At 49.5% G+C, this 26,569-nt stretch overlaps 1 protein-coding gene and 1 long non-coding RNA gene across 5 annotated transcripts in view; one reads left to right on the top strand and one right to left on the bottom strand.

The window, feature by feature from the left end:
* FBXO10 (F-box protein 10) overlaps positions 1-10,144 on the top strand; it is a 55,415-nt gene extending 45,271 nt beyond the window's left edge. For both annotated transcript variants that reach the window (XM_025913035.2, XM_086683524.1), the window contains 5 exons: positions 1,717-1,869; positions 2,767-3,036; positions 4,677-4,990; positions 6,124-6,305; positions 8,274-10,144. In XM_025913035.2, coding sequence (XP_025768820.1) covers positions 1,717-1,869; positions 2,767-3,036; positions 4,677-4,990; positions 6,124-6,305; positions 8,274-8,448 — 1,094 coding nt within the window. In that variant the 3' untranslated portion in view covers positions 8,449-10,144. The remainder of the gene's footprint in view (positions 1-1,716; positions 1,870-2,766; positions 3,037-4,676; positions 4,991-6,123; positions 6,306-8,273) is intronic.
* LOC147574917 (uncharacterized) lies at positions 605-23,233 on the bottom strand. 3 transcript variants are annotated; one of them, XR_015242846.1, is made up of 10 exons: positions 22,540-23,233; positions 10,389-10,486; positions 10,164-10,247; positions 9,911-10,042; positions 8,317-8,675; positions 6,063-7,986; positions 4,783-4,872; positions 3,622-3,736; positions 2,581-2,843; positions 605-2,113 (listed from the first exon to the last, which is right to left on the bottom strand). It is a non-coding gene; the product is annotated as an uncharacterized LOC147574917 (long non-coding RNA). The 3 variants fall into 3 exon arrangements; XR_015242845.1 differs by having other exon boundaries at positions 3,622-4,872; XR_015242847.1 differs by lacking the exon at positions 22,540-23,233 and adding an exon at positions 17,176-18,039 and having other exon boundaries at positions 3,622-4,872.
* Between the last annotated feature and the right edge of the window lie 3,336 nt (positions 23,234-26,569).

Genomic DNA, 26,569 nt, shown 5'->3' with positions numbered 1-26,569 from the left:
CAGGCAACCAGCAGCTGAGCCAACATCCCTGGCCTTGCCCCTGCCTACTTCTTTACCTCGACAGCCTGGCCACCTTCTGTCTTCGTTGCTGTTCTGTACACTGGCCATGCCAGCCTCAAGGAGGGCTAACAGGGAGGGAGTGTCTGCTCTTTGCCAGGCCCGCTGCTTACAGGATCTCACTGGAAGGCTCACATAACACTGTCAGAAACATTTATGGCACACAAACTGAATCCTTCCTCTTGGCTTTTGTATGGGCTTATGCCTGCTCAGGAAACCCATCCCCATTTCCCCTCCACCTGGCCAACACCTGCCGAGCAGATCCTTTGGGTCTCAGCCTAAATGTCACTTCCTCAGGGAAGCCTGCCCGGACTTCCCACTGTACACATAAACACTCACTGTACCCAGCAGCCATGCTCTGTGGGATGTCTTACTTAATTTCTTAGGGATCTGTGTAAGGTCAGTCTCCTTTAATATAAGGCGGTAAGTTCGCTAAGACAAGGATCAAGTCAGTGTGGTACATCACTGTAGCCTCAGCACGGAGCATAGCCATACCTGGGACATAAAAAGAGGTTGATCCAGTAAATCCCTCTGACTGAATCCTGCCTTCATTCATCAGATGTTTATTGAACACACAAGGTATGAAGGAGATGGGGATACATCAGTGAACAGAACAGTTCTGTGAACAGTAACCCTTGGGTTCCTGACATTTTAGGGGAAAATAAACATGTACACACACACACACACACAAGAGGCGTATCTGTGAGTGATAAGTGCTCTAGAGATAATTATATATTATTAACTGATATATTTACATAAATGTATATGTAAATATATAATATGTAAAATGTTATGTTTATATGCAATAATTGAAATAATTTATTGAAATTAATTAAAATATAGTGATAGAGGGACTATGTGGGTATTTAGGATTGTGTGGTCAGGGCAGGCATTTCTGAGAAGGCCAGACCTGGGTGACAGGACAAAGCCTGAGAAAAGAACTGGAATTCTAAGCAGGGCCACCTGTGAAACACAGTTGGCATGCCTGGGGAGCAGGGAGGTTACTGGTGTGAGTGGGTGTGGTGAAGGAGGAGCAGGGAGTCACAAGTCAGACAGGGTCACAGAGGCAGGAAGGGGCCAGTCACACAGGGTCTCCTGGGCCATTGCACTCCAGTCTCAGGAGACTGAGAGTCTGCCCAGCCGTAGTATTGGGAATATCCGTATCCCAGCACCAACCCCCTGAATTGTGACTCTTCGGCCCACTCCCAGAGAGGTAGTGGATGAGGAGAGGAAGGCTGTGGTCAGTCCAGAGCTGAGCCTGAGAAGGACCAGCTTGTGCCTCCCCAGGCTGGTGGGGGAATGGCTGCATTCTGCCTCAGCCCTCCTAGAAACAGCCCCAGAACAGGCAGCCCTGCCTGGCCTTGGTCCAGAGACTCTAAAGCCAGTTTATTCTTAGTTGTTGTTCCTTAAGGCCACTGGGTACAGCGGGTATTAGGAATATAAGAGAGCACAAGAAAGATACAAACCTTGCCCTTGAGGAAAGAAGACAGCACTCAAGTCCCTGAAAAGCCAAATACCAAGCAAGATTCAGGATGCTGATTGTTGACAAGTCAAGGCCTGGTGTCCTGGTCCAGAAGGTCCTTTCTCTCAGCTGTCCAAGTCCTCATGGCCAGTGTGGGTGGTCCTTGGGTCTTGACCCTCTCTTCTGCCTCTCCATAGAAAATGTCATCCGTGAGAATCAGTGGGGAGGTGTAGACATCCGTCGAGGAGGAGTCCCCGTCCTCAGGAGCAACCTCATCTGCTTCGGCTACTCAGATGGTGTGGTCGTGGGAGATGAAGGCAAAGGACTGATAGAAGGAAACACCATCTATGGTGAGGCGCATGTTCCTGGGGGAACGGATCTTGGGTCTAGCCCAGCCAGGGAGGCAGGAAGCCCAGATTCCATCCTTAGCTTGTGGGTCCTGAGAAAGTTACAGTCTTCCCTGGGCCTCAAAGATGTCCTGAAGAACAGGTTGATCTCAGGCCACAGCCACACAGTCCCTGTCAGAGTACAAGAGCCTCTCATAAATCACCTTGTAACCCACGGGATCGGTGAAACAGAGAGCTTCATCCCCATCTAAAATCACAAAAGTCAGGAGTTGTGTAAGGACGGAGCCATTTAGGCACTGATGTGGGCATCTGACTCCTCTTACCCCTTTCTTTTGATCTAGAGAACTAGAAATAGAATGGGAGAAATAGGATAGTCCTAAAAAAGAAACTGTTCTTGCTCATGCTGTGACTTTGAGCAGAGCCTTACTCTCTGGACCATATCTCTAATTATTGTTATTTACCCCATTTTAAAGATAAGGAAACTGAGACACAGAGAGGTTCAATAACCTGCTGAAGGTCACACAGCTAGGAAGTGATAGGGCTGGCATTCAAACTGAGGCCACCTCCATCTCTATGCAGGAAGGGGTTGGGCTGGGTGAACTCTGAGGACCCTCTGGCAGTGTCACTCTGGGCTTCTGTGCTCTGGAACTGTGGCCTTGACAGTTCTCAGAGCACTTTTACACCCTATGGAAGTATCCTGGTTGTGAGACTGACCTGGTTGTTACCCTCTTGTATGAAGGTGAAGCCTCCAGCCATAAAGTGATTTGTCCAAGGCCATTAGCACGCCAGGGACTCTTGTCTCCCAGGCCAGTGCCATCTTTGCTTCACCTCTTGGGGAGACACTGGGTGCTGCCTCACCCGCTGCTCAGTGTCCATGACCAGCCCCTTTCACCATCCCAGCTAATAAGGGCTGTGGTGTGTGGATGATGTCGTCCAGCCTGCCCCACGTCACCAGCAACCACGTCAGCTACAATGGCCTGTATGGAGTGGCAGTGTTTAGTCAGAAGGAGGGTTCTGGTGAGTTCCCTGGAGGTCACGGGGCCCAGGAGAACTTCAGCGAGGATGGGGACGCCATCCTTTGGGAGACAGAGCTGGAGAAAGACGATGACCCACTGCGCCGGCCCATCGCCATAGCTCTCGTGGAGTCCAACAGTATTAATCACAACGGAGGTGAGTATCCCCTGCTCCAGAGCCTTCCGTCCTCACACTGTCTTAAGGACCCTTCCCGCTTGGTTGGCTACTGCTTTTGGCCACTTACCCAGTACCCCAGACCTCTGGCCATCACCTTCCCTGAACTTAAATCCATCTTTCCTGCCCCCTATCTCACTTTGCTCATGCTGTTTCTCTTCCCTGAAATCTCCTTTCCCCCATCCACACATCCCAAACAACTTGAAGTTCAAGGCCCACTATGAATGCACCCTTACCCTCTCACCCCACTGGCACTTCCTGGGGGCCTGGGACTGGATATGTTTCTGTGGCTGTTTTGTCAACTCTGACAGGCTATGAACTTGAGGCACGGAGCTGAATCCCAGTCTGTCGGCACCCCTGCCGCAGCAGATCCCACATCCCACACCTGGCATATATATTTCCAATCTGAGACACGTTCCCCACATTTTAGCATCTAATAATGTGCATTTCCAATTGATGGCATATCGTGGTTTAATTGGCAATTTTTCTTTCTTGTACAGAGAGTAAGAGTGGGTTTTAAATCCACAGGTTATCTTAAATTTGGAAAGAAAAAAAAAAAAAACTTACAGAGTTGATCTAACTCCAGGGCTCCCAAACCTGAAGGATGATTAGAGCCACTGTAGAGGGCTGTTGAAGGAAGTCTTGTTAAAAGAAGGCTCTTGGACACTAGCGAGCTCTTGTCCTGGGGAAGGCAGAGGGCAGGGAGAGTGGGAGCCAGCAGAAGATGAGTTCTGTCCACTCCTAGTTCAGGGCTTTCTCCACATGGCCATGCTGTCCAGTAGGACAGGCAAAGCCACATAAATTCACGGATATTTGATTTATATTTGCTCTTCTCCACCAGGCAGAAGCAACAGGCAGGTGGCATGAGAGGTTGGAATTTGCAGACTCCCATGTGACCCCTGGTGTCGTCCTCCCCACAACCTCCTCCTGATGCCTCTTGCTCTTGTGGGTGGATATCACCACTGGGGAGTCCTCCTCCTCTTCACCTCCAGGTGCCCCTGCCATGCTGTCTCTTTTTGACCAAGCCACGCGGCTCTAAGCCTGCTGATTTTGTGGGGGTTTTTTTCTATAACCATGTAGTGTCTCTAAGCATATACAACCCCAAACATCATTTTCTTTCCCAAATTTCGAACATTTTAGATACTTAGCTTAATAAAGTTACAGAATTTCCCTTGTAAAGAAAATTTCCCAAAACAATAAGGAGGCAGATGCCATCTCAGTACAAGAGGAGAAACATGCAGAACAGCTGTCCAGCAGGTGGACCTGTCTGGAGGGGGAACAGGCAGCCTTAAGCAGGGAGTGAGCGCCCCATCACAGATGACAATATCGTAGGAGCAGGCGAGCACAGGAGAGCCGCATGGGCAGCTGAGCCAAAGCAGCCTTCATCACCTTTTCCTGTTTACTGAGGACTTAGTTCAGAAGGAACAGAATTTCCCTGATGCTCCAGGGTTTCTTCCTGCTCGGTTTGTCATCCATCCTGAAAGATGTGACTCCCAAGGGCTGGTTCCGAGTGTTGCTGCCTCTTCTGCCCCACCTCTCTCCCAGGATGCACAATTCCACCAGGGTTTTTCCTGACTGCCGTTGTCAGGACTGACCCTGCTCCCTAACCCCTCCACCCGCAGCCTCAGGACTGTACGTCCAGAGCAGCGAGGCACTGCACGTCCTCACCAACGTGATCCATGCTAACGGAGACAGAGGCATCACTGTAGCCCAGAGCAGCCAGCTCACCCGAGTGGCCAGCAACAGCATCTCCTGCAACCGGCAGAGTGGGGTCAAGGTCGAGGCCCAGTGCAAGGTGGAGCTCCGGGGCAACGGTATCTATGACAACAGAGGCCATGGCATCATCACCAAGGGCGACAGCACCGTGGTCATCGAAAATGACATCATTGGCAACCGGGGCAGTGGGCTGCAGCTATTGCCCAGGTCCGACACGAAGGTGTGTGTGTGTGTGTGTGTGTGTGTGTGTGTGTGCGCGCGCGCGCGCTGCATGTGCCAGCACAGGGCCCAGCCCTAGGACAGCCCTTGCACCCTCTCTACTGAGAAGCCCGAGGCACCTGGCACTGCAAGGGACATCATTCCTCCTGTGCAAACCCAGCCTGGTAGACACAGGTGGGGCTTCACACAGGAAGGGGGACAATGTGAACTGAGCCCTGAAGGATGGACAGGAGATAACCAGCAGAGAACTAGGATGGGGATGTGTCCAGGGGTATCTTTGTGGTCTCCAGGTCCAGCTCAGGGCTATTTCAGCCCCTCCCCCTAACAGAACAATCTCCCACAGGACCTAGTATGCGCTGGGTGCTTCATGAGGGGGCCTGCGTGCACACTATTCCCTGCGTCCCTGCGGTACCCTCCCCCTTGTCTGCCTCAGTCCCACAGCTGGGCTGTCACTTTCTCAGGAAGCCTTCCCTGACCCCCCAACCTGTCTGAGGTACCCCTTGTTTGGACACCAGAGGTGCTATTGTTTCCCACCTCCCCCCCCACCCCCACCTCACACAGCACTTCCTATATGCTCCTCTGCCTCTTTGTCCCCCCACCAGAGATGAGCTCTGAGCTCCCTTTTTATGCAAAGCACTGCACTGGGTGCCAAACTGACCCAGTCCCCACACTTGAGAAATTACCATCCCGACGCCTCTTTTTGGCTCTGCAGCTTCATGAGTAGTGACTCCGGCAAGGAGTAAAGAATTTCCTGGGCTCTGCATCTGGGCACTGTGGAAGCAGAGGAAGGGAGCAGGGACACGCTCCTGCCTAGTCGAGGTGCCAGTGGTCCTTGCCACTGGTACAGTCTCTCCTCTCTGCCAGGCCTTTGTACGCTGTTCCTTCTTCCTGGAGCAGCCATTCCCTGCTCTGCACCTGGTAAACTTCTACCACTTACCCATCACCTCCTTCGGGAAGCCTTCCCTGGTTCTCCTACCTGATCTCAATATCCCCTCCCTGAGCTCCCATGGCTCAATGCTGACCTACCTTAGCAGTGTCTTACCCCTCAGGTTTATAACTGGTATTTCACTTACCTGGCTCCCCAACCAGTCTGGGAGTCCCCAGGGTGTGACAAGCTCTGGCTGTCTCTCCCAGGTGATAAAGAACCGGATCCATTCATTCCGGGCCTACGGCATTGCAGTGCGGGGCCGCGCCAAGGCCCTGGTGCAGGAGAACATCATCTTCCAGGGCAAGACCAGCAAGACGATCTTTCAGCAGATCTCAAACAACCGAGAATGTATCATGCAAAACAACAAGTTCTTGGTGTTCAAGAAAAAGTAAGTGTCTGGGATCTGCCTAAACCAATCTTCTAGAACCACAGGGAGGCGACTAGAGAAGCCAGGCCCAGTGATGCTGGCTGTCCTTGCTCCCTGCAGTCCTGCCAGCTTCTGGCTCTGGTCAGATAAAGGCCCGTGCTTGGACATTAGGCCGGTGCTGAGGACCTGCGTCTGCCTTCTTGGGAGAGAACAGGCTTTAAGAGTCAGGGAGGTGTGATTTTAAATCTCAGCTCTGCCAGTTTCTTGCGCAAGGCACTCAACACCTTGAGTCTTAGTAAAATCCAGTTAACAACGTCTGCTTTGTAGCACTAATTTAAGATACAGTCAAATCATGCGACCTAGCACAAGATCTGAGGTATTACAAAGACGTTCATTGCTGCTGCTGTCACTTATTTATGATACCTCTGCCTCTGTGTACAACTGCTTCACACTTATCTTCCCTGAACCTCCCTGCTCCCCATTTCAGTGACCTCACGCTCTCATCTATTCTGGCAGCAAAACCTCTGTGACCGATTTCTCCCTAACATCAGAGTTCAGTCAGTCATTACTAGGTCCTCTTGATTCCGCTTCTGAAATGTGCCTGTATCTGGCACCTTTTCTCCCCAACTGCCATCACCCCTGCTCACATCTCAGCACCCTTCACCCTGACCTCTGGCCCCTGTTGCCAAGGTGCTGTTCTGCTGGTGAACGGATGGACTCTGTTCTGCTTGGTTGGTGCTTTGCTACACTGGTTATACAGGTAATAACTGTTATACCACCGCTGCCACATTCCTCTCGCACTGGTGACAGCCCTGGCTGTCAGATGCATCCGTCTAAATCGGCTCTGCTCATGTCACAGCCCTGGTCAGAAACCTTTGATGGGTCCCCTTTTCCTGTAGTAATGATCTCTATTCCTTTTTTAATTCTACACACGCTCAGCAAAAATATTGAGGAAACCTCATATATGTTTTATACAGTCATAACTTATAAAAAAAAAAAGTAGGAATTCTAATCTTTTCTGGACAGAAAAGCAGATATGATCCCAGCAGATCATATCGTGGACTCCCTGGGGTCTGCTTCCTCCTGTCCCTTTGGAGACCCCAGGATACAGATAGCACAGACCTGGCAGCCTGCATCATCCACTATGCACTGTTGAGTCCTGATTTTCCTGTCCAAGCTTGCTATCTGCTGCCAGACTCAAATGCTGGCAATTCTTTGAATACAGTAGCTAGTTCCTCACCATCCACACCTTTACAGTCCTACTCATTGTTACAGAATCACCATAAAAATGCATAGAATATATGGTTACTGGCTTAAGCAACTTAGGATTTGGGGTAAGAGGTGGTCCCTTGTAACTCAAATGACAGAAAGCCCCGACCAAAGCTTTCCCTGACCCTTCAAAATCTCTGTAAGGGCCTGAGGGACTGGAAACCTACCCATTCCTGTCCCCTATAGCAGTTTCCAAAATGTCATTTAAGGAAATCGCACGGTATGTAGTCTTTGGAGCCTGGCTGCTCTCACTTAGCCTAATGCACCTGAGATTTGTCCATGGTGTCACATGTTGTTCATTCTTTTTGTTGCCAAGTGGCGTTCCATTGTATGGATGGACCACACTGTTTATCCATTTGTCAGCTGAAGGGTATGTAGTTCCTAATTTTAGGTGATTATGACTAAAGCTTCTGTATACACACAGGTCATACACCTAGGAGGGAAATAGAAAAAGTCACCGACCTTCTCCAGAGCCTTATAGAGATGGGGAAGTTGAGGCTTACTTGTCCAAGGTTACACGCAGAGCTGGAACTAGAATGCAGGACTTTTGCCCCCTAGCTTCCCACACATCCCACCTCCTTGAGCTATCACTGATTTGGAGGCAGAACCGACACCCAGATTTTGAACACCTGGATCTCGAGCCTAAGGTGAGATGGTGTGGGGCATTCAGCAAATGCTCCAGACTCTCCCAGTTCACGGACTGTCATTTTGCACCTCTAGGTCTGATACGTGGCGCCTGGTGAACCCACCAGCACGGCCTCACCTTGAAAGTTCTCTCCGAGGCCCCTCTACAGCCCACAGTGGACAGAAGGTGACAGCCATGGCGACCAGGATCACTGCCCGCGTGGAAGGTGGTTACCACAGCAATCGTAGCGTCTTCTGCACCATTCTGTAAGGAAGGGGAGCCGCGGTGTGGGGCGGCTGAGGGCGGTGCAAAGACTCCAGGAGCAACAACCCCCATACCCAAGCTCAGGCTCGGGCTCTGATGGGTGTTCAGCCGAGCTAGGAGGTCAAGGCAGCATCGAGATGAAAGCAGCAGCAGCAGCTGAGGGGCTCCGGGCCTCTCTCAGTCCTCCTACTCACTGCACCCTGGAGAAAACAGGCTTCCGGGCTTCCTAGGGACTAAGAAAAGAAACAGATTGGTGGGTTTCCTGTCACTCAAGCTCTTATAGAAGTTATGAAGAGTTGGGGAAAAACGATACTAAAGCTTTGGTCAGGTCTCTCTGAATGACAGGGAAGTGTTGTTTTACACACACCAAACCCAGACTCTTGTCAGGGAAGAGCATTTACTCCTGAGTGAGGAGGTGATTCTAGTAAGGTGGAAGGAGATAGCTGCCCCAGAATTTTCCCCTTTCCTGGACCTCTCTCGATCCCTACAAGCACATGGCCACATGCTCCTGGCTATCTGCAGAGGCTGGAGGAGTTGAGCTTGGTTCCCTTCAACTTGAACATGAACTGTGAGGGGGACAGGGAGCCCTCTGGAAAGGCTGCCCTACGATGACAAGGGACTTGCTGAAAAGAGGAAGGCCGTGTGGAGAAGTCCTCCTTTCAGCGGCCCAGGTGCCCGGCTGGGTGGGGCAGGGATGCACGAGACCCCACTCTGCCCTCAGGGAGCTCCCAAACTCAGGAGGATACTGGCTCGAGGCCCTGCGTGTACCCACACCAGCCGCCCTCCTGGGCACCGGACTGGTGGAGATGGAGGTGCCCAGGGCCCCTTGTCTGTGTCCATGTTCTCTCATGGATGACTGCCTGCCTTTACTGACCCTACCACGGTTCCCCACTCTGTGCCTTGGCTCATGCTCTGTCCTCTTCTTGGCATGCCCTTCTCACCATCTGCACTTGTCCACACCCCACCTAGTCTTCGGGGGTTTAGCTGAGACACTGCCTTCTCCGCAGAGCTCCCCTCCCTGCAGTGACAGCGCCTTCCGCCCTTCCCGCTCTGAGGCTCCACCGCCCTTTCTCTGCCCCCTCTCAGGTATGGAGCACTTTCTGCCTTGCTTTGGAGTTTTCTAGGCCCCTGCCTGTGAGCTCCCTGAGGGCAGGACCTGGCCTCAGTCTGTTCCCAGTTCCCAACCCAGGGTTGCCGTGGGGTCAGTAGCCTGAGGGAGGGGAGGAACGGCCTCCTAAAGGGCTTTACTGAACTGTACTGTGAACGTGTCAAGGTCCCAGAGCCAGGTGGGCTCAGATCCCACCTGCTTGAGGACGGGGGCTGAATGCAGCACTGAGCAGCTCAGCCTGGACAACCCCCTCCCACTCGGCCTTTCATGTGGGGCCTTCGCCAGCCTATAGGGGGTGCTGTGGTACACTTTGCCACTCGCTTCCCAGGCTGGTTCCACCGGGCCCTCGGTGCTGCTCACCTGGGTGGGGTGGCGGGGTAGCTGGAGATGGTAGTAGCTGGCTTCTCCCCGAGGACTTTGGGCACAAGACACGGGCCCCTCCTGTCCCCAGCACTGTCCTTTGCACTTCTCTGGTGGCCCCAATGTGAGTCGCTGTACAAAATGCTGCCTTTATTATTTTGTAATGACTTTTCTGTGAACCAAATGCTTATGAAAATCTCTGCAACCAAAATAAAGTTTTATATTTTAAAAGAAGCCCTTTCGGGGGACTTGCCTCGGTCTGGGTACATGCTAGGGTTCCTGGGCAGCTGGATGCAGTTCCCTGCTTCACCTTCCTGAGGCACTGCTGTTTCTTCCGCTGAAAGAGACAGATGCTCTGAATGTCCTGTCCATTCAGCAGGTTCCGATTCCGGGCTCCAGGGTCTGGGTTCCCATGTGTTGGGGGTTATACTGTGGCCCTCCCCACCCCGTGGGCTGTGGAGATCAGCAATAACAGTACCCGGTGTAGCAGACTGGACAGTTTGCAAACGGTTTTGAGATCAGGAACCACATTTTCCCAGCTTCAGCATCTTCGTTTTTGCCGTATCTGCATGCCACCTAAGGAGAAAGTTAATACTTAATATTTTTCCTTAAATTAATACTTTATTTTATAGAAGAGTGTTAGATTTACAGCACAATAAGCTGTAAATCTTAGTACATACATAGTACAGTGTTCCCATATCCCCCACCCCCACCCCGAGTCTCCCCCTTACTAATGTCTTACAGTAGGGTGGTACATTTGTCACAATCAACCAATACTACCTCACTGTTAGTAACTGAAGTCTGTAGTTGTTATCCAGTATTCTTTTTCCATTCCAGGACCCTATCCAGGACATTTACCTTTGCTGAACTAAAAAGACATATTTACATCACTACTATAAATCCGAAGTTAGGGTTTTCTAATACACATCGAAACTATTAAAATGAAAATATTCGTGATACCACAAGCAAATAAGCCTTTGTTGAAATGATACATTTGGGGAGAATTGTTACTGCACTTTATCCTGGCCAGCAGAACCTCATGTATTTTGATACGCTAAAATTGTGTTCCATCCATAGTATGCTGAATACTCGGTGAGGTCGTTGCCCTATTTTTCACAGAAGGAATTGAGGCTCTGGCCTGTAAAGGTCCAGCAGGTGAAAGTTCACTGTCAAATGTTAAGAGCTTGTAGGCAGGAGAGGGGTAGATAGGGCTGTTGCATAAAGCTTTGGCAGAAAAAGGAACAGTGGAGACACGCACACACACAGTGCCCATCTCCGCCAAGTCACTTGGAGGTGAGACACCCATCCGTGCCCTCCTATGGCTGGAGTAGAGTGAGGAGGGCGCTGCCCTGCAGGGCCTGCACACCATGGTTGAGTGGGCAGGGCTTGCTGTCCTACACAGCTGGCCAGACCCGCCCAAGAGAACCCATTCTGATTATTTGGCCTTAAGTAAGCCAAAATCTTATCTCGCTGGCTAAATCCTACCCATACTTCAGGATCCTACTTCATTATCACTTCACAGAACACCGATCCCTTCAATCTCCCTTAAGTCCTTCCCCAACCCTTGCTCTCATGCCCATGCCCCAGCCCCACCCCAGGTTATTCTCATGGTGGCACTGAATCTTCTGTATTGAAAAACTCTGTTGATTTGTCTGATCCCCTACCCCATGCTCTGTGAAGTCATGCCCAATTGATCCTCTATGTCCAACGTAGACCAACACTCAGTGTTGGATGCAGGGGTAGATGGATGGGTAAATGGATGAAGAAATAAACCCAGCACCACTCCTAGCATCTCTACCTTCTAGAGCCCCCAAAGGGCATCTCTTCCCTGACAACTCTCCAGAGATTTACAGACAACATCCTTATGCCTCTGGGGTCTGCCCTGCTCTTGGCCACCTCTCATACATGCCACTTTGCAGACTGTTCTCCCCCTCCTGGTCATTTCTCGAGACCCACTCCAGTAGTCTGGGTGTGTCTGGGAGAGCCCAAAGGCAGCATGTAAGAATCCTATCCTGCATCTCAGGAGGTATGTCCCAGCTCTGTGCATAGCAATTAGATCTGAAGATAGGATTCTCTAAGGTCACTGTGTTTCCCTGGATCATTTGCTTTCAGCCTGCAGTAGCTAAGGGCCCCCTTCACTGAGTTGTCACTGGTGAAGGCTTAACCCTGGTACAGAGTGCAACAGGTCAGCTGCCCCCATCAGGTCAACAGCTTATACTGTGGCCTCCCTGGGCTTTCCTGCTGGCCAGCCAGGCCCAAACATTGATGCCTTCTGATAGGAGTGTGCAAACACAACAAAGACCAACACAGCTTCACCCAGGTCTCCAAATCCTGTTGAGGCCACTGCCTTGATGTCCAAAGGAGATCCTGAGTACAGGGAATGGTAGACATAGTACGGCCAGACCAGACAAGAGCTAGCTGTGTCTTAGAACAGCAATAACCCTACACGGTCCTCAGCAGCCCTGGGCCCACCTTGCCACTCCTTCCTTCCGACAGCACAAAGAAAGTCTCCTCTCCAAAGTCTTCTCTCCCATGAGGCCTGATGGGCTTGTTCCAACACTAAGCAGTTTCTTCCTATTTGAACATGCTCATCCCATTAGCTCTTTCTCCCTTCCTGTCCTGAGCTTTGTACAGTGCATTTATGACCATGGGGCTCCAGAACCCCTCCACCGTGATTAGCATTCTTTTTAAATGAAGTCAAGCCTAGCTATGGCCCTGCTAGTACAGAGAAACTCACAACTGTCAACATCTTCTTGAAACATTGTTCTTGCCTGAGTGCAGCTAAAGATCCTAATTGTCAGGATGGTGTCTCACTTCTTGGTTTTGGCCCACTATTAATGCCCTCTGTTTGGGCTCCTTGGGTAAAAAGCTGATTCCAGGGCTAGAGCAGGGAAAGTACAAGATGGCTGGACTATCTTGGTCCAGAAAGGAAGCAACCATCCTTAAAATGATGGGGATACAGGAGCTAGTTCGAAGAAACCCGAATTGGCCAAATGTGGTACAATCTGAGCCTCAAAATAAAGGATAGTAACAACGTTCATAGAATAAGAATCGGCGTGTCTATCCTGATAACTAAGTGAACAAAAACATTTTAACAGGAGGGAAAAGAGGGCTTCCTCTGTGTAAGAAACGAATGATAGGGTTAGAAAATCACCATACTGCAACCATCTTGGTAACTTATTCAACAAGAATCAACTAGGGCTAAAACTCATGGTGCCTTCATGATGGAGAGAACACAACCTAATCAAATAATGAAAGTTAACATCACAAGTACAGGACAAACATCATGTGCCTCTACTGTGATGCACTTAGAACACAGCACCATGTCTGATTTTCCTGCCCAAAATGTATATCCAGAATCTAAACCCAAGGAAACACCAGACAAACCCAACTTGAGGGACACCCCACACAATAAATGACCTTACTCTTGATTCAGATAGATTAAACAAAACCAAAGAAGTGTGGTGGGCAAAATTTGAATATGAACTGAGGACTAGTTGCTAGTATTGTTTCTGTCTCCCCACTATTGATGAATGTGCTGTAGCTATAAGAGAAAGGCCTTGTTCCTAAGACATGCACAGTGCAGGGGGCGCCTGAGTGGTTCAATCGGTTCAGTGTCCCGCCCTTGATTTCTGGCTCAGGTCATGATTTCATGGTTTGGGAGATTGAGCCCCACATCAGGCTCTGTGCTGACAGCAGTGAGTCTGCTTGAGATTCTCTCTCCCTCTCTCACTCTGCCCCTCCCCCGCTCATGGTTGTGTGCTCGCTCGCTCTCTCTCAAAATAAATAAACTTGGGGCACCTGGGTGGCTCAGTAGGTTGAGCATCTGACTTCAGCTCAGGTCATGATCTTGCTGTTCCCGAGTTCAAGCCCCACATCAGGCTCTGTGCTGACAGCTCAGAGCCTGGAGCCTGTTTCAGATTCTGCATCTCCTTCCCTCTCTCTCTCTCTGCCCCTCCCCTGCACATGCTCGCTCACTCGCTCTCTCTCTCTCAAAAGTAAACATTAAAAATTTTAAATAAATGGGGTGCCTATGTGGCTCAGTCAGCTGAGCGTCTGGCTTTGGCTCAGGTCACAATCACATGGTTTGTAGGTTTGAGCCCTGCATCGGGCTCTGTGCTGATAGCTCTGAGCCTGGAGCCTGCTTCAGATTCTGTATCTCCCTGTCTCTCTGCCCCTCCCCCGCTCACTCTCTGTCTCTGTCTCTCAAAAATAAACATTAAATTAAGTAAAATAAATTAGATATTAAACATAAATTAAATTAATAAACATTAAACAGTAATATGTATTTTTATATGTTACATATATTTTGTTATAAACATATTTATGTGTTATAAATATGTTTATATATATTTATATGTATGTTATAAACATGTTATAACATTTTATATGTTATATATATGAGATATATATATATCATATATATAAACAAACTTTTAAAAAAAGACATACACACTACAGTTCTTACAGGTAAAAGAGTGGGATGCTTTTCTCAAATTTTCTCAAAAGGCACAAAAAGAAATCTATAAATGTATAAACAAATAATAAATACAACACATCAACAGCACGAGAATCCGGGTAAAGGATATACAGTTCTTTGCACTATTCTCACAACTGTTTTCTAACAAGGATATTATGTAAAAACAGAAGTTTTTTAAAGAGGACACTTTAAAGAATTTTATCTGATTAGCTTTTTCCAGGTTGGGGTCCCCTATAAGTGTGTTACACATAACGTCTTTGACCTCATCACTGTTCCAGTGTCCAGTGGGTCCATGCCACAGGCAGAGACTCCCCTCCCGGGAAGAGACTTCACTTCGCTAGCCAACACCCAAAAGTTGAGATTATTCCACAAACTGAAAATCCCCCTAACGGTACAAGCATCCAGCCCACGGTCTTCCTTTCTTCAAAAAGGACATCTGGGGCACCTGGGTGGCTCAGTCAGTTAAGGGCTTGGGCTCAGATCATGATCTCATGGTTCATGAATTCGAGCCCGTCAGCGCAGAGCCCGCTTCAGATCCTCAGTCCCTCTCTGATCCCCCACCCCCTCCCTGCCCCTCCCTGGCTTGCACTCTGTCTTTCTCTCTCTCAAAATAAACATTTAGAAAAAAAAAGAAAAGACATCAGGAGACATTTTGGCAAAAAAAACTTTGTGGGATTAAGGTATCCTCTGTGAATGTATTAGTAAATAAATGGGTTTTTAGAGCTAGAAGGAAAAAACCTAGTACGATTCTATTATTTCACAAGTGTTACTGCCTAAAATCCCTGCCATGAAGAGAAGGCGCAGTTCACGTATTATGACTCATTTAACAGACACTGATTGCTATACGTCAGGTACTGGGCTAGGTTCTCTCTCACAAGACTTGTTCAGGTGGAACAAGGGCCCCCCTTTTGAGCCTTTTGATCCACAGACCCTTTGATGTACAGAAATGTGCTTTTCAGCCCGCCCCTGAGAACGCACCCCCTACATTTAGCGAGGTACACCTGTGGTCAGCCAAGCCAAGTATTTATCTGTCATCCCAGACTTCTCCTTGTCAGTATCATGGCTCCGTGTGAGTGACTGAAGATGGGCTGTTCTCTTACTCGCACAGAGGTGGTTCAGAATCCTGCTCACGTGCTAGGAGCCGACCATTCCTGGAAATTAAGTCTCACAGTGTCCAACCCATCAGAACCTAAATGTATTCATGAAAACACAGTCTACCCTATGAGCCACTAGTTCGCTTCCCAAAGATCCGTAAGGATCTTCTTTTTCCTGGTGCAGAGTCACACGCTTGATTTTCACAACAGCTTAAAGAAAAACGAGGTGTTTAGATTTCCTGCTCACCCCTCTGCTGGAGGGAGACAAGGATGTACTGACGCCCACTACCGAGGACTGGAAACAAACGAGACAAACCACAGCCACCTGGAAACATGCACTGCAGGCATGGCCTCACCTCAGAAGCAGCCTGAAAACCGCATCCCAGAACATGAAGAAATACAAGGATGGCCTGTCCCAAATGAATCACCCGAGACTCCTTTCCACCGTGTCTTCCCTCATGGATGACCCAGCTGCCGTGTGAACTTCCTCCTGTCGCATTTCCAGGGAGATGGATTTCATCTCCCCTCCGTCACTTGTCCTGGCTCCCCAGATCTAACTTTGAGCACTAGGCACGGACCTAAGTCTCTCTGAGTCTCATTCCTGTTCCACATATCGCCCCTCCAGATGCCGACTCCACCACCCCAGTGGCAGGTAAGGTTGGGCAACGGCCAGCCTCCACTCCCGTCTCCTGGGTGCTTTCCAGTAACTAGAGGCTGGAGAGCAGACACCGATTTCCAGACTCCCTTGCTGCTAGGGTTCTAGATGCAAATTAGGTTCCTATGTGTGGACAGTTGAGCCACGAACAACATGGATTTGAGCTGCACAGCTCCACTCACGCATGCTTATTTCCAACAAATATAGTGCATTGTTGTAAATGTACTTTCATATAATTTTCTTAAAAACATTTTTTCTCTAGCTTACTTTATTGTGAGAATACTCTATATAATACATATATAAAATACGCTCATTGCCTGTTTATGTTCGAAGTAAGGCTTCCAGTCAACAGACTATTAGTAGTTAAGTTTTGGGGGTGTCAAAAGTTACACACGGTCAGGTGTACTGTCACATGCATGGATAAACCTCAGAAACTTGTGCCAAGTGAAAGAAGCCAAACACAGAGGAAAACATGATGTGCAATTTCATTTACATTAATATCAAGGTAAGTCCATAGAAACAGAAGACAGATTAGTGGTTGCCACTCACTCAGGGGAGGATGGAGTAGGGTATTTCTTCTTAATGGGCACAGGGTTTCCTCTAGGGGTGATGAAAAAGTTCAGGAACTGGATGGAGGACAGGGTTGCACAACATTATGAATGTACTTAATGCCACTGACTTGTGCATTTTTAAATGGTTTTTGTTTTTTAGTTTTTTTGGGTTTTTCTTTATTTATTTTGAGAGAGGGTGCAAGCAGGGAGAGGCGGAGAGAGAGGGAAGGAGGCTGACAGCACAGGACCCAACGCGAGGCTCAGATTCATGAACGGTGAGATCATGACCTGAGCCGAAACCAAGAGTCAGATGCTTAATCGACTGAGCCACCCAAGTGCCCCTTAAATGGCTTTTTAAAGGTAAAATTTATGTGTCTACATTTTACCAAAAGAATATGCGGCCAACCCATGACAAAGACAGCCAAAGGATCCACCCTGAAAGGGATCACAGACTTGGCGGCTGGCACTTTCATGATAATACATACCCCCTGCTCCTGAACAGCCACAGAAGGATCCAGGACTGGCCTCGAAGCCACTGAGGGCCTTTCCAGCTCAGATGCCATCAGGTCCCACAGTCCTTAGCGTGAAGTTCTTTGTCTCCCCATAGACTTGTTGGTTTTTGCAAATGCCCTCATCTGTTAAGAAAAATTCTCTCGACAACCATCTGGACATAATTCAACAAAACTGCAGAACATAAACTCAAAGCCGAGACTTAGTTTTTACTTTACTATCAACTGATGCATCAAATGTCATTAACACGCCAACTAATTTTCAGTAGCTTCCGGGCATGTCTGAGACCACAGGCACCACCAACAAAACCCACAGCAAGAGCAGTGCTTGGGAAATTCAGTCCAAGGACTCCCGCAGCTGCTCAAAGGAAGCAGCTGGATTGGACTCCATGGTCTGTGCTGGGGAAGGAAGGCGGGACCCCCAATCCATCACGCTGGAAAACAGCGGCCACCGCCACTGCAGCACAGAAACGGAATGGCTTCCAGAGCTGGGCACAACACACTTCACAGGGCTCCGGCCTCAGTGACCTGGGACGTCAGGCTCTTTCCTGGCCACAGAGGTCTTGAGTCTTCCCTGAAAGTCCTCGTCCTCCCACAGACTCGGCACTGGCCATGGACTGCTGGCCCCGGTCTCTGCATTTTTCAAGTCTTGTCCCCGGATCTTCAGACTCCAGTCTGAAGGGTCTGCAATCGTCTCAAGTCAGGAGATTTGGTCCCAAATCAATGCCCTTCATTCAAATCAAGCACCTCTGTCAGCTGGGCCTTGTGCTGGCCGCGGTAGAGGAGACTGAGGTTAATCAGACACGGTCCCCGCCCTGGGACAGTTCACACAGTGTGAGAGAGACGGCAAGGTGCATGATTAAATGACTGCCGGCCAGTCCAAGGCAGAGTGTGGGGCCCACAGGAAAGGGACATCTGAAATGCTCCAGAGAGTCTACAAAACGGCTCCTGCCAGCCAGCGGGGCAGCATGTGTCCTGCCGATGGCTGCACGGGGCTTGGGGACGGCTGACGGCTGTCAGGGAGTCCAGAGCGCCAGGCGCCCCCCGCCAGTCGGGACCCCGTGTGAGGGTTCAAACCAACGGACCTCCTGGCTGGCTTAATTAAGCCCCAGTTAGGCATTGTGCCCGGAAACCTTTCCTCCCTCCTGTAGAAAAGCCCAGCTCACAGCACGACATGCAGGGAACCGGGTCAGGGGATGGCAGCTGCGGGCAGTGGTGTCAACAATGGTCAATGACTGCCACCTCGGCTCAGACGTAGGTCACTGAAAACCGCAGGGCCCAGAAACCAGACATTCCACCCTCAGGAAGCATTCTGCCTCCTGTCCCTGACCTCACAGAGAAGGGCCGGCTGGGGCCACCCCGCTCTGAAAGGACACAGAAACCACCCTGGCCAGAGCTTTGCCTGAGGAGAGGAGGAGAAGCAGAGGCCGCAGACACTCGGTGGGGCACCATCTCTGAGGTCAGGGAACAAACAACAGACCCAGAGAATGGGTAAGTTACAGCTCATCCTCTTTCTGGAACCCTCGGAATATGCTAAGAAACCATCGAACATTCCAGGAAAAGCAGTTGGTTTAATGTAAGGCGTAAACCATAGGCGATAAAGCCATCTCTGTGCTCTGGGCACAAGTGTAAAGGGCCGCTGGGCACAGACAGGCAGGAGACTCAAAACAACAGGTCTGATCCGCCGGATACCGGGTTTAGGGAGTAAACTGAATTCATTTCTTTTTAAGCCCCCATTATTTCTGTCTGTGCACAACGACACCTGTGTTAGGATCAGAGAGACAGGCTCTGAGAAGAGAATCCAAGCTCTGAGGGATGGAGCACGGGCTCCCAGGGGGATGGCACGGTGGTGAGCCCCCGGCCACCAGCAGCCCTGCCCCTTGTCCCCCACCACCCTCACTCCCCCTGCACACCTGGAAGGGCTCAAAGGTCTGACCTCGGACTCCGTGTCTGCACCTGGCAGAGAGCTCAGAGGTCTTGCTCTCCTGGGACAGACACGAAGCAGCTCACCTTGGGGCGTCCGTGGCAGGGACATCAGGAGCACCATGAACGCCCCACTGCCCCATCCCCCATCTTCCCAGGCCCGGAACCTGGGCATTGGAGAGTCTCTGTACCCTCCCTCCGAACCCAACCACTCTCAGCCCCTGCTACTGTGACCCCCAAACATCTCCCGTGTTTCCTCTTCCATCTCCACTGCTATCACACATGCTCAGGCTCTCTTTGTGTGTATGTGTTTATTTTTGATAGAGAGCACAAGTGGGGGAGGGACAGAGAGAGACACAAAATCTGAAGCAGGCTCCGGGCTCTGAGCTGTCAGCACAGAGCCCGACGCAGGGCTAGAACCCACGAACTATGAAATCATGACCTGAGCCAAAGTCGGACACTTAACCAACTGAGCCACCCAGGCGCCCCCACGTTCAGGCTCTTATGTGCGTGATCTTATGTGGCCACACAGCACCTGCTCTCCCTGCTTTCGCCTTGACTCCTACCAATCTCCTGCTACAAATACTAGACGTCACAGCACATCTATAAGTTCATGACATTCCAATTTGCTACAACTATTCCCACGAGAGCCACCACTGGAAGAAGGCAGATCCTTGACTTAGATTCAGGTGTTCTAACAAAGTAAGTCGGTGACTGAGAGGGAAAACAGCTTGGAGGAGAAAAAAGCAGCATGGAAGATCCACATTTCAGGTGCTTGATGTTCAGATTTTATGTGACCTGACATTACCAGGTCATTCCTGAGTAAAATGAATACAGATCCATTTTGTTTAAAAGACAATGTTAGAAAAGAAAAACAAAGAAGGGAGGAGTTCTGGAAGTTTCCTATAAAGCCCTTCTGTTAAGCAATTTCCATTTTCTTGCAGATTCCTCGTTATAAAATTAGAACTGTGTTCCCCTGGACAATAATCTATGCCCTGGAAGCTTATTTCAAAACCCAATGACCACCATAAGAAAAGCAATTCCTTCCTAATTAAACATTAAGATGATTGGTCAATGTATCAACATACCACTGCAAAATAGTTACAAAATAAAAACAAAGCCTCCCCACCTCCCCTTCAATCTGCTTCCTACTCTGATGGCAGATTAATTTTACTAAAAGCACAGCTCTGCTCAAGCCTTGCCCTCATTCAAAACCCTCCAGTGGCTCCCCATTGCCTTCAGGATAAAGAACAAACTCCTAGCGGGTGTTTGAAGATCCTTCTCCTTTTGGCCCTGACCTACTTGTGTAGCCTCATTTCCTTCTAATCACCTTCAAATAACCCCTGGCCCAAACAAAATGCACTGAGAGTCCCTGCCACGCCTTTATCTTTTCCCCACTTCTGCCTAGAATGTTCTTTACTCCCCTCTACCCCCCACGTCAAAACCCTGCCTCCTTATAAGACTCACTCTTGGGGCGCCTGGGTGGCGCAGTCGGTTAAGCGTCCGACTTCAGCCAGGTCACGATCTCGCGGTCCGTGAGTTCGAGCCCCGCGTCGGGCTCTGGGCTGATGGCTCAGAGCCTGGAGCCTGTTTCCGATTCTGTGTCTCCCTCTCTCTCTGCCCCTCGCCCGTTCGTGCTCTGTCTCTCTCTGTCCCAAAAATAAATAAACGTTGAAAAAAAAAAAAAAAAAAAAGACTCACTCAAATGCTACCTCCTCCATGAAGTCTTCTGTGATGTCCTCCTCCCTAATACATGCTGCCCACCATCTTCAGGCTTCCATAACCTTTTACTAGAGATGATTCTCATGTATTTATCACTGGCTGGCTTGTATTGTTATTTCTGCACATATTCTCTACTTCCTGATAAACTATAAACCCAAATACATTCTCCCCTCACATTTAACATATGTCATGCAAATAGAAAGTACTAAAATTTTGAATGAATCAAGTAACAAGCGGCAGAAAACAGTACAATATGGCTGGCAGCAACTGAATTTATCACTGCACTTAGAGAGGTAGCAAGTCTGGAAACGTGAGAACTCTATCCCAGTGGTTGGAACATTTTGTCTACATATTGTCAGTTTCTATCGAAATCCCCAATTTACTATCATTATTTACCCATTGATCTTTCGGTCCTGCTGGATATGTGTGTGTGTGTGTGTGTGTGTGTGTGTGTGTGTGTGTGAGCATGCCTGAGGGTGTACGTGCCTGTGCAGAGGGGAGGAAGCAGAGTGGAGGAGAAAGATTATCATCAAAAACTGGCAGCAGCAGGGGCACCTGACTCAGTTGGTTACACGCCCAGCTCTTAGTTTTGGCTCAGGTCATCGTCTCAGTTTGTGAGTTTGAGTCCCGCATTGGGCTTCGTGCTGACAGTGTGGAGCCTGCTTGGAATTCTCTCTCTGTCCCTCTGTCTACCCCTCACCCCCCCTCCAAATAAATAAACATTAAAACAACAACAACAACAGGCAGCAGCAACAGAGAAGCTCCTTCAGTGCAGACAGCTCAAAATCCACAGAAGCATCAAGTGTGTCCTCTACTGGCTGTCAAACACAAGGAGGGGGAGATTGAAGTCCTGCCGGGCAGTGGTTCCCACTTTACTGAGGACCGCAGAGCTTGTGAAAACCCAGGTGGGCCCCACGCCCAGAGTTTCTGTGCCTGTAGGTTGGGGTGGGGCTCAGATTTTGCATTTCTGACAAGCTCCAGGATATGCTGATAGGGACCGTGCTTTAAGGATCCTCCATGTAGATGAACAAATGAATCAAGGGGTTCAAGGTGCAAGGATCAGCCCCTTGTATATGATACAAGTGTTTTAAAGGCTAGAAAATTCATCTTTAATCAGATTAAGGCACACAGAGAAACACCATCATCTTGTGGTTTTTCCTTCTCACTTGTAATTCAGAAACCAAATTCTGTAGGGTAGACTGAAGAGCTATGGACAAGGGAGTCAGGAGACCTGGGTTCAAGTCCTGACTCTGTCACTAGTTAGCTAGGTAACCAAAGACCCTTCGATACCCTCTCAGGACATCACTGCACACATTAGAACCACAATTAGAACTCAACCTGATAAATCTCCAGGGTCAGGTCTTACATCCCATAATCTCATAATTTTAAAAACCTGTTAGCAATTTGGTTCCAAATCTAATTATCCCATCTCTATATAAAATGCTTAAAGATGCTGCAAATTGAAAACATGAGGAATAATTAACAGTTAAATTGGAGAAGAGCCCATAATAGTTGCAATTATGAAGACTGAAATTATGAAGACTAAACAGGTTTCACAAATAATAAGTGCTTAACAATATACCACGGAAATAGATTTTAAAAGATAGAGCAAAAATACTACAATTAAAACAACCAGCTCTCTTTCTGCAAACCGTCTAGAAAAAGCAGGACGTGTTACAGAATGAAAAAACTCACCAGTGAAGCAGGGCTGAGGGATGTCGTCCAAGGAGTAATCAGCCCCTCTTCCCCACACTGGGGCCTCCCCTCTGTCGCGGGACACTGCTTCTGGACCTCGAAGCTCACAGCTTTTTTTTTTTTTTTTTTAATGTTTATTTTTGAGAGAGAGAGAGCACAAGTGGGGGAGGGACAGAGAGACAGAGGGGGACAGAGGATCCAAAGTGGATTCTGTGCTGACAGCAGAGAGCCTGATGCAGGGCTTGAAATCACGAGCTGTGAGATCATGACCTGAGCCAAAGTCAGACACTTAACCGACTGAGCCACCCAGGCGCCCAGCACAGTTCTTCTTAAAGAGAAAGGGCCACCTTCCCAAGATCGCGGCCACAAGAATGTGAGGATCAAATGACCTTCCCCTAGCTCATCAATGAGTCCAAGGAAAGCTGATCGCCGGGCCATGTGGGCCCGGTCGCAGGGTCCCCCCGGGGCCTGGCGCCCACTTTCCTGCCGCTCCGGGGCAGTTGCAACCATGCCCTCCGCGGGAGTCTGGCCTCTCCCCTTTCAGCACCACAGGCCCAGAAGTCATCCAGATGCCATCTCATCCTCCCCACCTCAGCCACTTGAACCAGCCGAGAGAGGAGACCCCACAGGCCCTCGATGGCAGCCCGCCTGCCACTGGGCCCGGAGCGACTGAGAACACGAGGCCCCACGTCTCACGGGGCACCCATTCTGTGGCTGCGGGGCTGACTGGGCGCCTGCTCGCCCGCCCCCTTGTGCCCAGCTGACCCCGGTTAAAGTGAACCGCACGGCATTAAGTCGCTAAGCCTCCCGGGGAGGTAGGTCACCCTCAAACACATTATCCCCCCTCAACAGATGGGGAAATGACGCCACAGGAAGATTAAATAACCCACCGGCCTCACACAACCCGCTGCAGGTGGAGCACGAGGTGATCCCAGCCCTCGAGCCGGCTCAGGGGTCCAGAATGCTCCAGATAAAGCCCTCCCGGCGACGGGGACCTGCACAGCAGAGCCAAGAAAGAAGCAGAGGGCCCCTGCTGAAAGCCACTCCAAGTGTCCCTCTTTTCCCGTGTGTCCCCAGAACACCGTGTAAGAGGATGCTTTTCAACCACAAGCATGAGAGGGGTCGGAGTGTGAGTGTGGGTGCAGAGAAGACTCCTTCCTTCGATGAGTACTTACATATCTAATGGGGGCAAGTCACGGACACACAGAATGAACTGGACCATCCTCCAGTCAAGAGATGTCATCGAGTGTACGTAAATCACATACATACAAGTGGAGATTAGTACAGGCACAGCAGGGGGGCTGGTAGTGGTTGATGATGGGAGCTCACGTCCAGCTGTGGCTACAGTTGGGGATACAGGGGCAGGTGACCAGGCTATGAAGGGTGGGACAGTGACACCTGCAGGGGTGAGGAGAAGGGTATAGAAAGTGCAGGGAGATGACTCTGGCCTGCCCTGAAGACCTGGCTGAGGGGTGTGAGGGACCAAGGGCATGTCAAGTAGGGTTCAGGACTCAGGGTAGGAATGGCAGGTGGAAACCCTATCACCAAAGGCTTTAAGTGTGGGACTAAGGAGATTAAACTTCCCTCCTGGCCACAGTGCTCAGCACGGCGCCTTGCTCACAGTAGGCACTCATTACCATTAAGGAGCAAATGCTGGAAGGCAATTTCATTCATGGCAAATGTATGACAACTGTAAAAGAATATTCCACAAAAATTGCCTTGATTCTTTTTAGGAGTTGATATCTGGCCAGGACTTTTTTTTAAGTTTTGAGAGAAAAAGAGCACAAGTGTGATGGGCAGAGAGGGAGGGAGACATAGAATCAGAAGCAGGCTCCAGGCTGCGAGCTGTCAGCACGGATCCTGACGCTGGTATTGAACTCACAAGCCGGGAGCTCATAACCTGAGCTGAAGTCAGATGCTCAACCGACTGAGCCACCCAGGCGCCCCTGATCAGCACAACTTCTAAATTTAGTTTAATGATCTAAAGTATTTGCTGGGGTGCCGGGGTAGCTCAGTCAGTTGGCATCCAACTCTTGATATCGGCTCAGGTTATGATCCCAAAGATGGACTCTGCACTGAGCATGGAGCCTGCTTGAGATTCTCTCTCTCTCTTCTTCTTCTTCTTCTTCTTCTTCTTCTGCCCCTCTCCCCCACTTGTGAGCTCTCTAAAATAAAAACTAATACAAAATAAGAGGCACCTCAGTGGCTCAGTTGGTTGAGTGTCCAACCTTCGGCCCAGGTCATGATCTTACCGGTCCTAAGTTCGAGCCCCACATTGGGCTTGCTGCTGTCAGCATAGAGCCTGCTTTGGATCCTCTGTCCCACCCCACCCCCGCCCTTCCCCCACCTGTGCTCTCAAAAATAAAGCATTAAAAAGGAAAGAATAGCACCCTGGGCTCAATTACAAATGGAGTGGAAAGAATAATTTCAAAAGTTCAAGAAGAAAAAAAAAATCAATCTATTTCCTTCCCCCAAAGTTTTCACTTCTATAAATACACTCATCCAAATGGAGTGAAGACCATTCTTATGAAAACACTACCTGTCTGGAATTTGCAAGATAAACGATGTGCCCATCTTGCTTTCAAAGCACCAAAGCTCAAACAATGCTCTCCAGTAGCTTCTCTCTCAAGTAATACTCACTTATCCCCAAGGATTGTAACAGTAATACATGTATCTGGCAGAAAACTATGAAATTCCAGTCGACTCTTGAACAACATGGATTTGAACTTTGTGGATCCACTTACATGTAAATTTTTTCCCAATAAAGTACTGTGTGTTCCTAACATTTTCTTTTCTCTATCTTAAAGAATACAGTATGTAATACATACTGTACAAAATAATGTACAAAATACGTGTTGCTTATCATTAAGGCTTACAGTCAAGAGTAGGCCATTAGTCAAATTTTGGGGGTGTCAAAAATTACACATGGGAGGCACTTGGGTGGTTCAGCTGGTTAAGCATCTGCCTCTTGATTTCGGCTCAGGCCATTATCTCAGTTTGTGGGTCTGAGCCCCACATTGGGCTCTGCGTCGACAGTGTAGAGCCTGCTTGGAATTCTCTCTCTGCTTCCCTCTCTGCCCCTCTCCTGCTCGTGCACACGCTCTCTCTCAAAAATAAACTTAAAAAAAATTACACATGGATTTTTGACTGTGTGAGGGGTTGATGCCCCCTAACCCTGGATTATTCAAGGGTCAAATGCTCACAGAAAAAGGAAGCAAGATGGAGGCCAGCTTCTTGATCTTTTGGTTGTTAGTGCTGACAAGTAAAAGGGTGGAAACGTGGGGACTGAAAGCACTGGTGGCTGGACTCAGCATTGCAGTGTCGTCACCAGCCTCTGCAATCCAAGAAGCAGTCTGGGGCAGACGTGGCGTCTTGATGCCCGGCTGGCAACCCCAGCTGTGCACTTTTTTCAAATGTTTATTTATTTACTTCGACAGAGAGAATCCCAAACAGGCTCCATACCATCGCGGGCCTCGATCCCACAAACCGTCTTGATCTGAGCCCACATCAAGAGTCAGATGGCCGACTGAGCCACTCAGGTGCCCCCCAGCCTTGTGTTCTTGAACTCAGCAGAGCCAGGGGCAATCTCCCGATTCCCACCTGTGCAGCCCTTTCACAATTTTATAGCATTCTATCCATGCATCAAATCCTCTTTTTAAAGAGGTCTAGAACCATTTGTTTTCCGTACTTCACTTTGATTCATCTCTCTCAAAAACGTGCTTTCAGAGCTGACCCCTGCCCTCTGTGGGCCCGAGCCAGGCAGAGTAACCGGCATTGTCAATCTCTTCCTCTGACCGGCTCCTCTGCCGGTCTCTTCCTCTGACCGGCAGCCTCAAACTAAACTGGCCCCCTTCGGCAACCCCACGACACAGGTGACCCACAGCTACTGGGAAAGCCGGAGGCCTCCTCTTCCAGCCCAGCTGGGCTGCGTGGCCCTTCCAGACCAGGCATCACAGCTCTCTTCACAGCCCTCTTTATTAACACTGATCCATTAGATCTGGCCTAGGGTTCAGCCTGTGAGATCTGTTGG

Source organism: Puma concolor, chromosome D4 (genome assembly GCF_028749965.1).
Source record: "Puma concolor isolate L17-30 chromosome D4, mPumCon1.1.hap2, whole genome shotgun sequence".
Taxonomy (NCBI): domain Eukaryota; kingdom Metazoa; phylum Chordata; class Mammalia; order Carnivora; family Felidae; genus Puma; species Puma concolor.
This window is presented reverse-complemented; position numbering and strand designations above follow the sequence as displayed.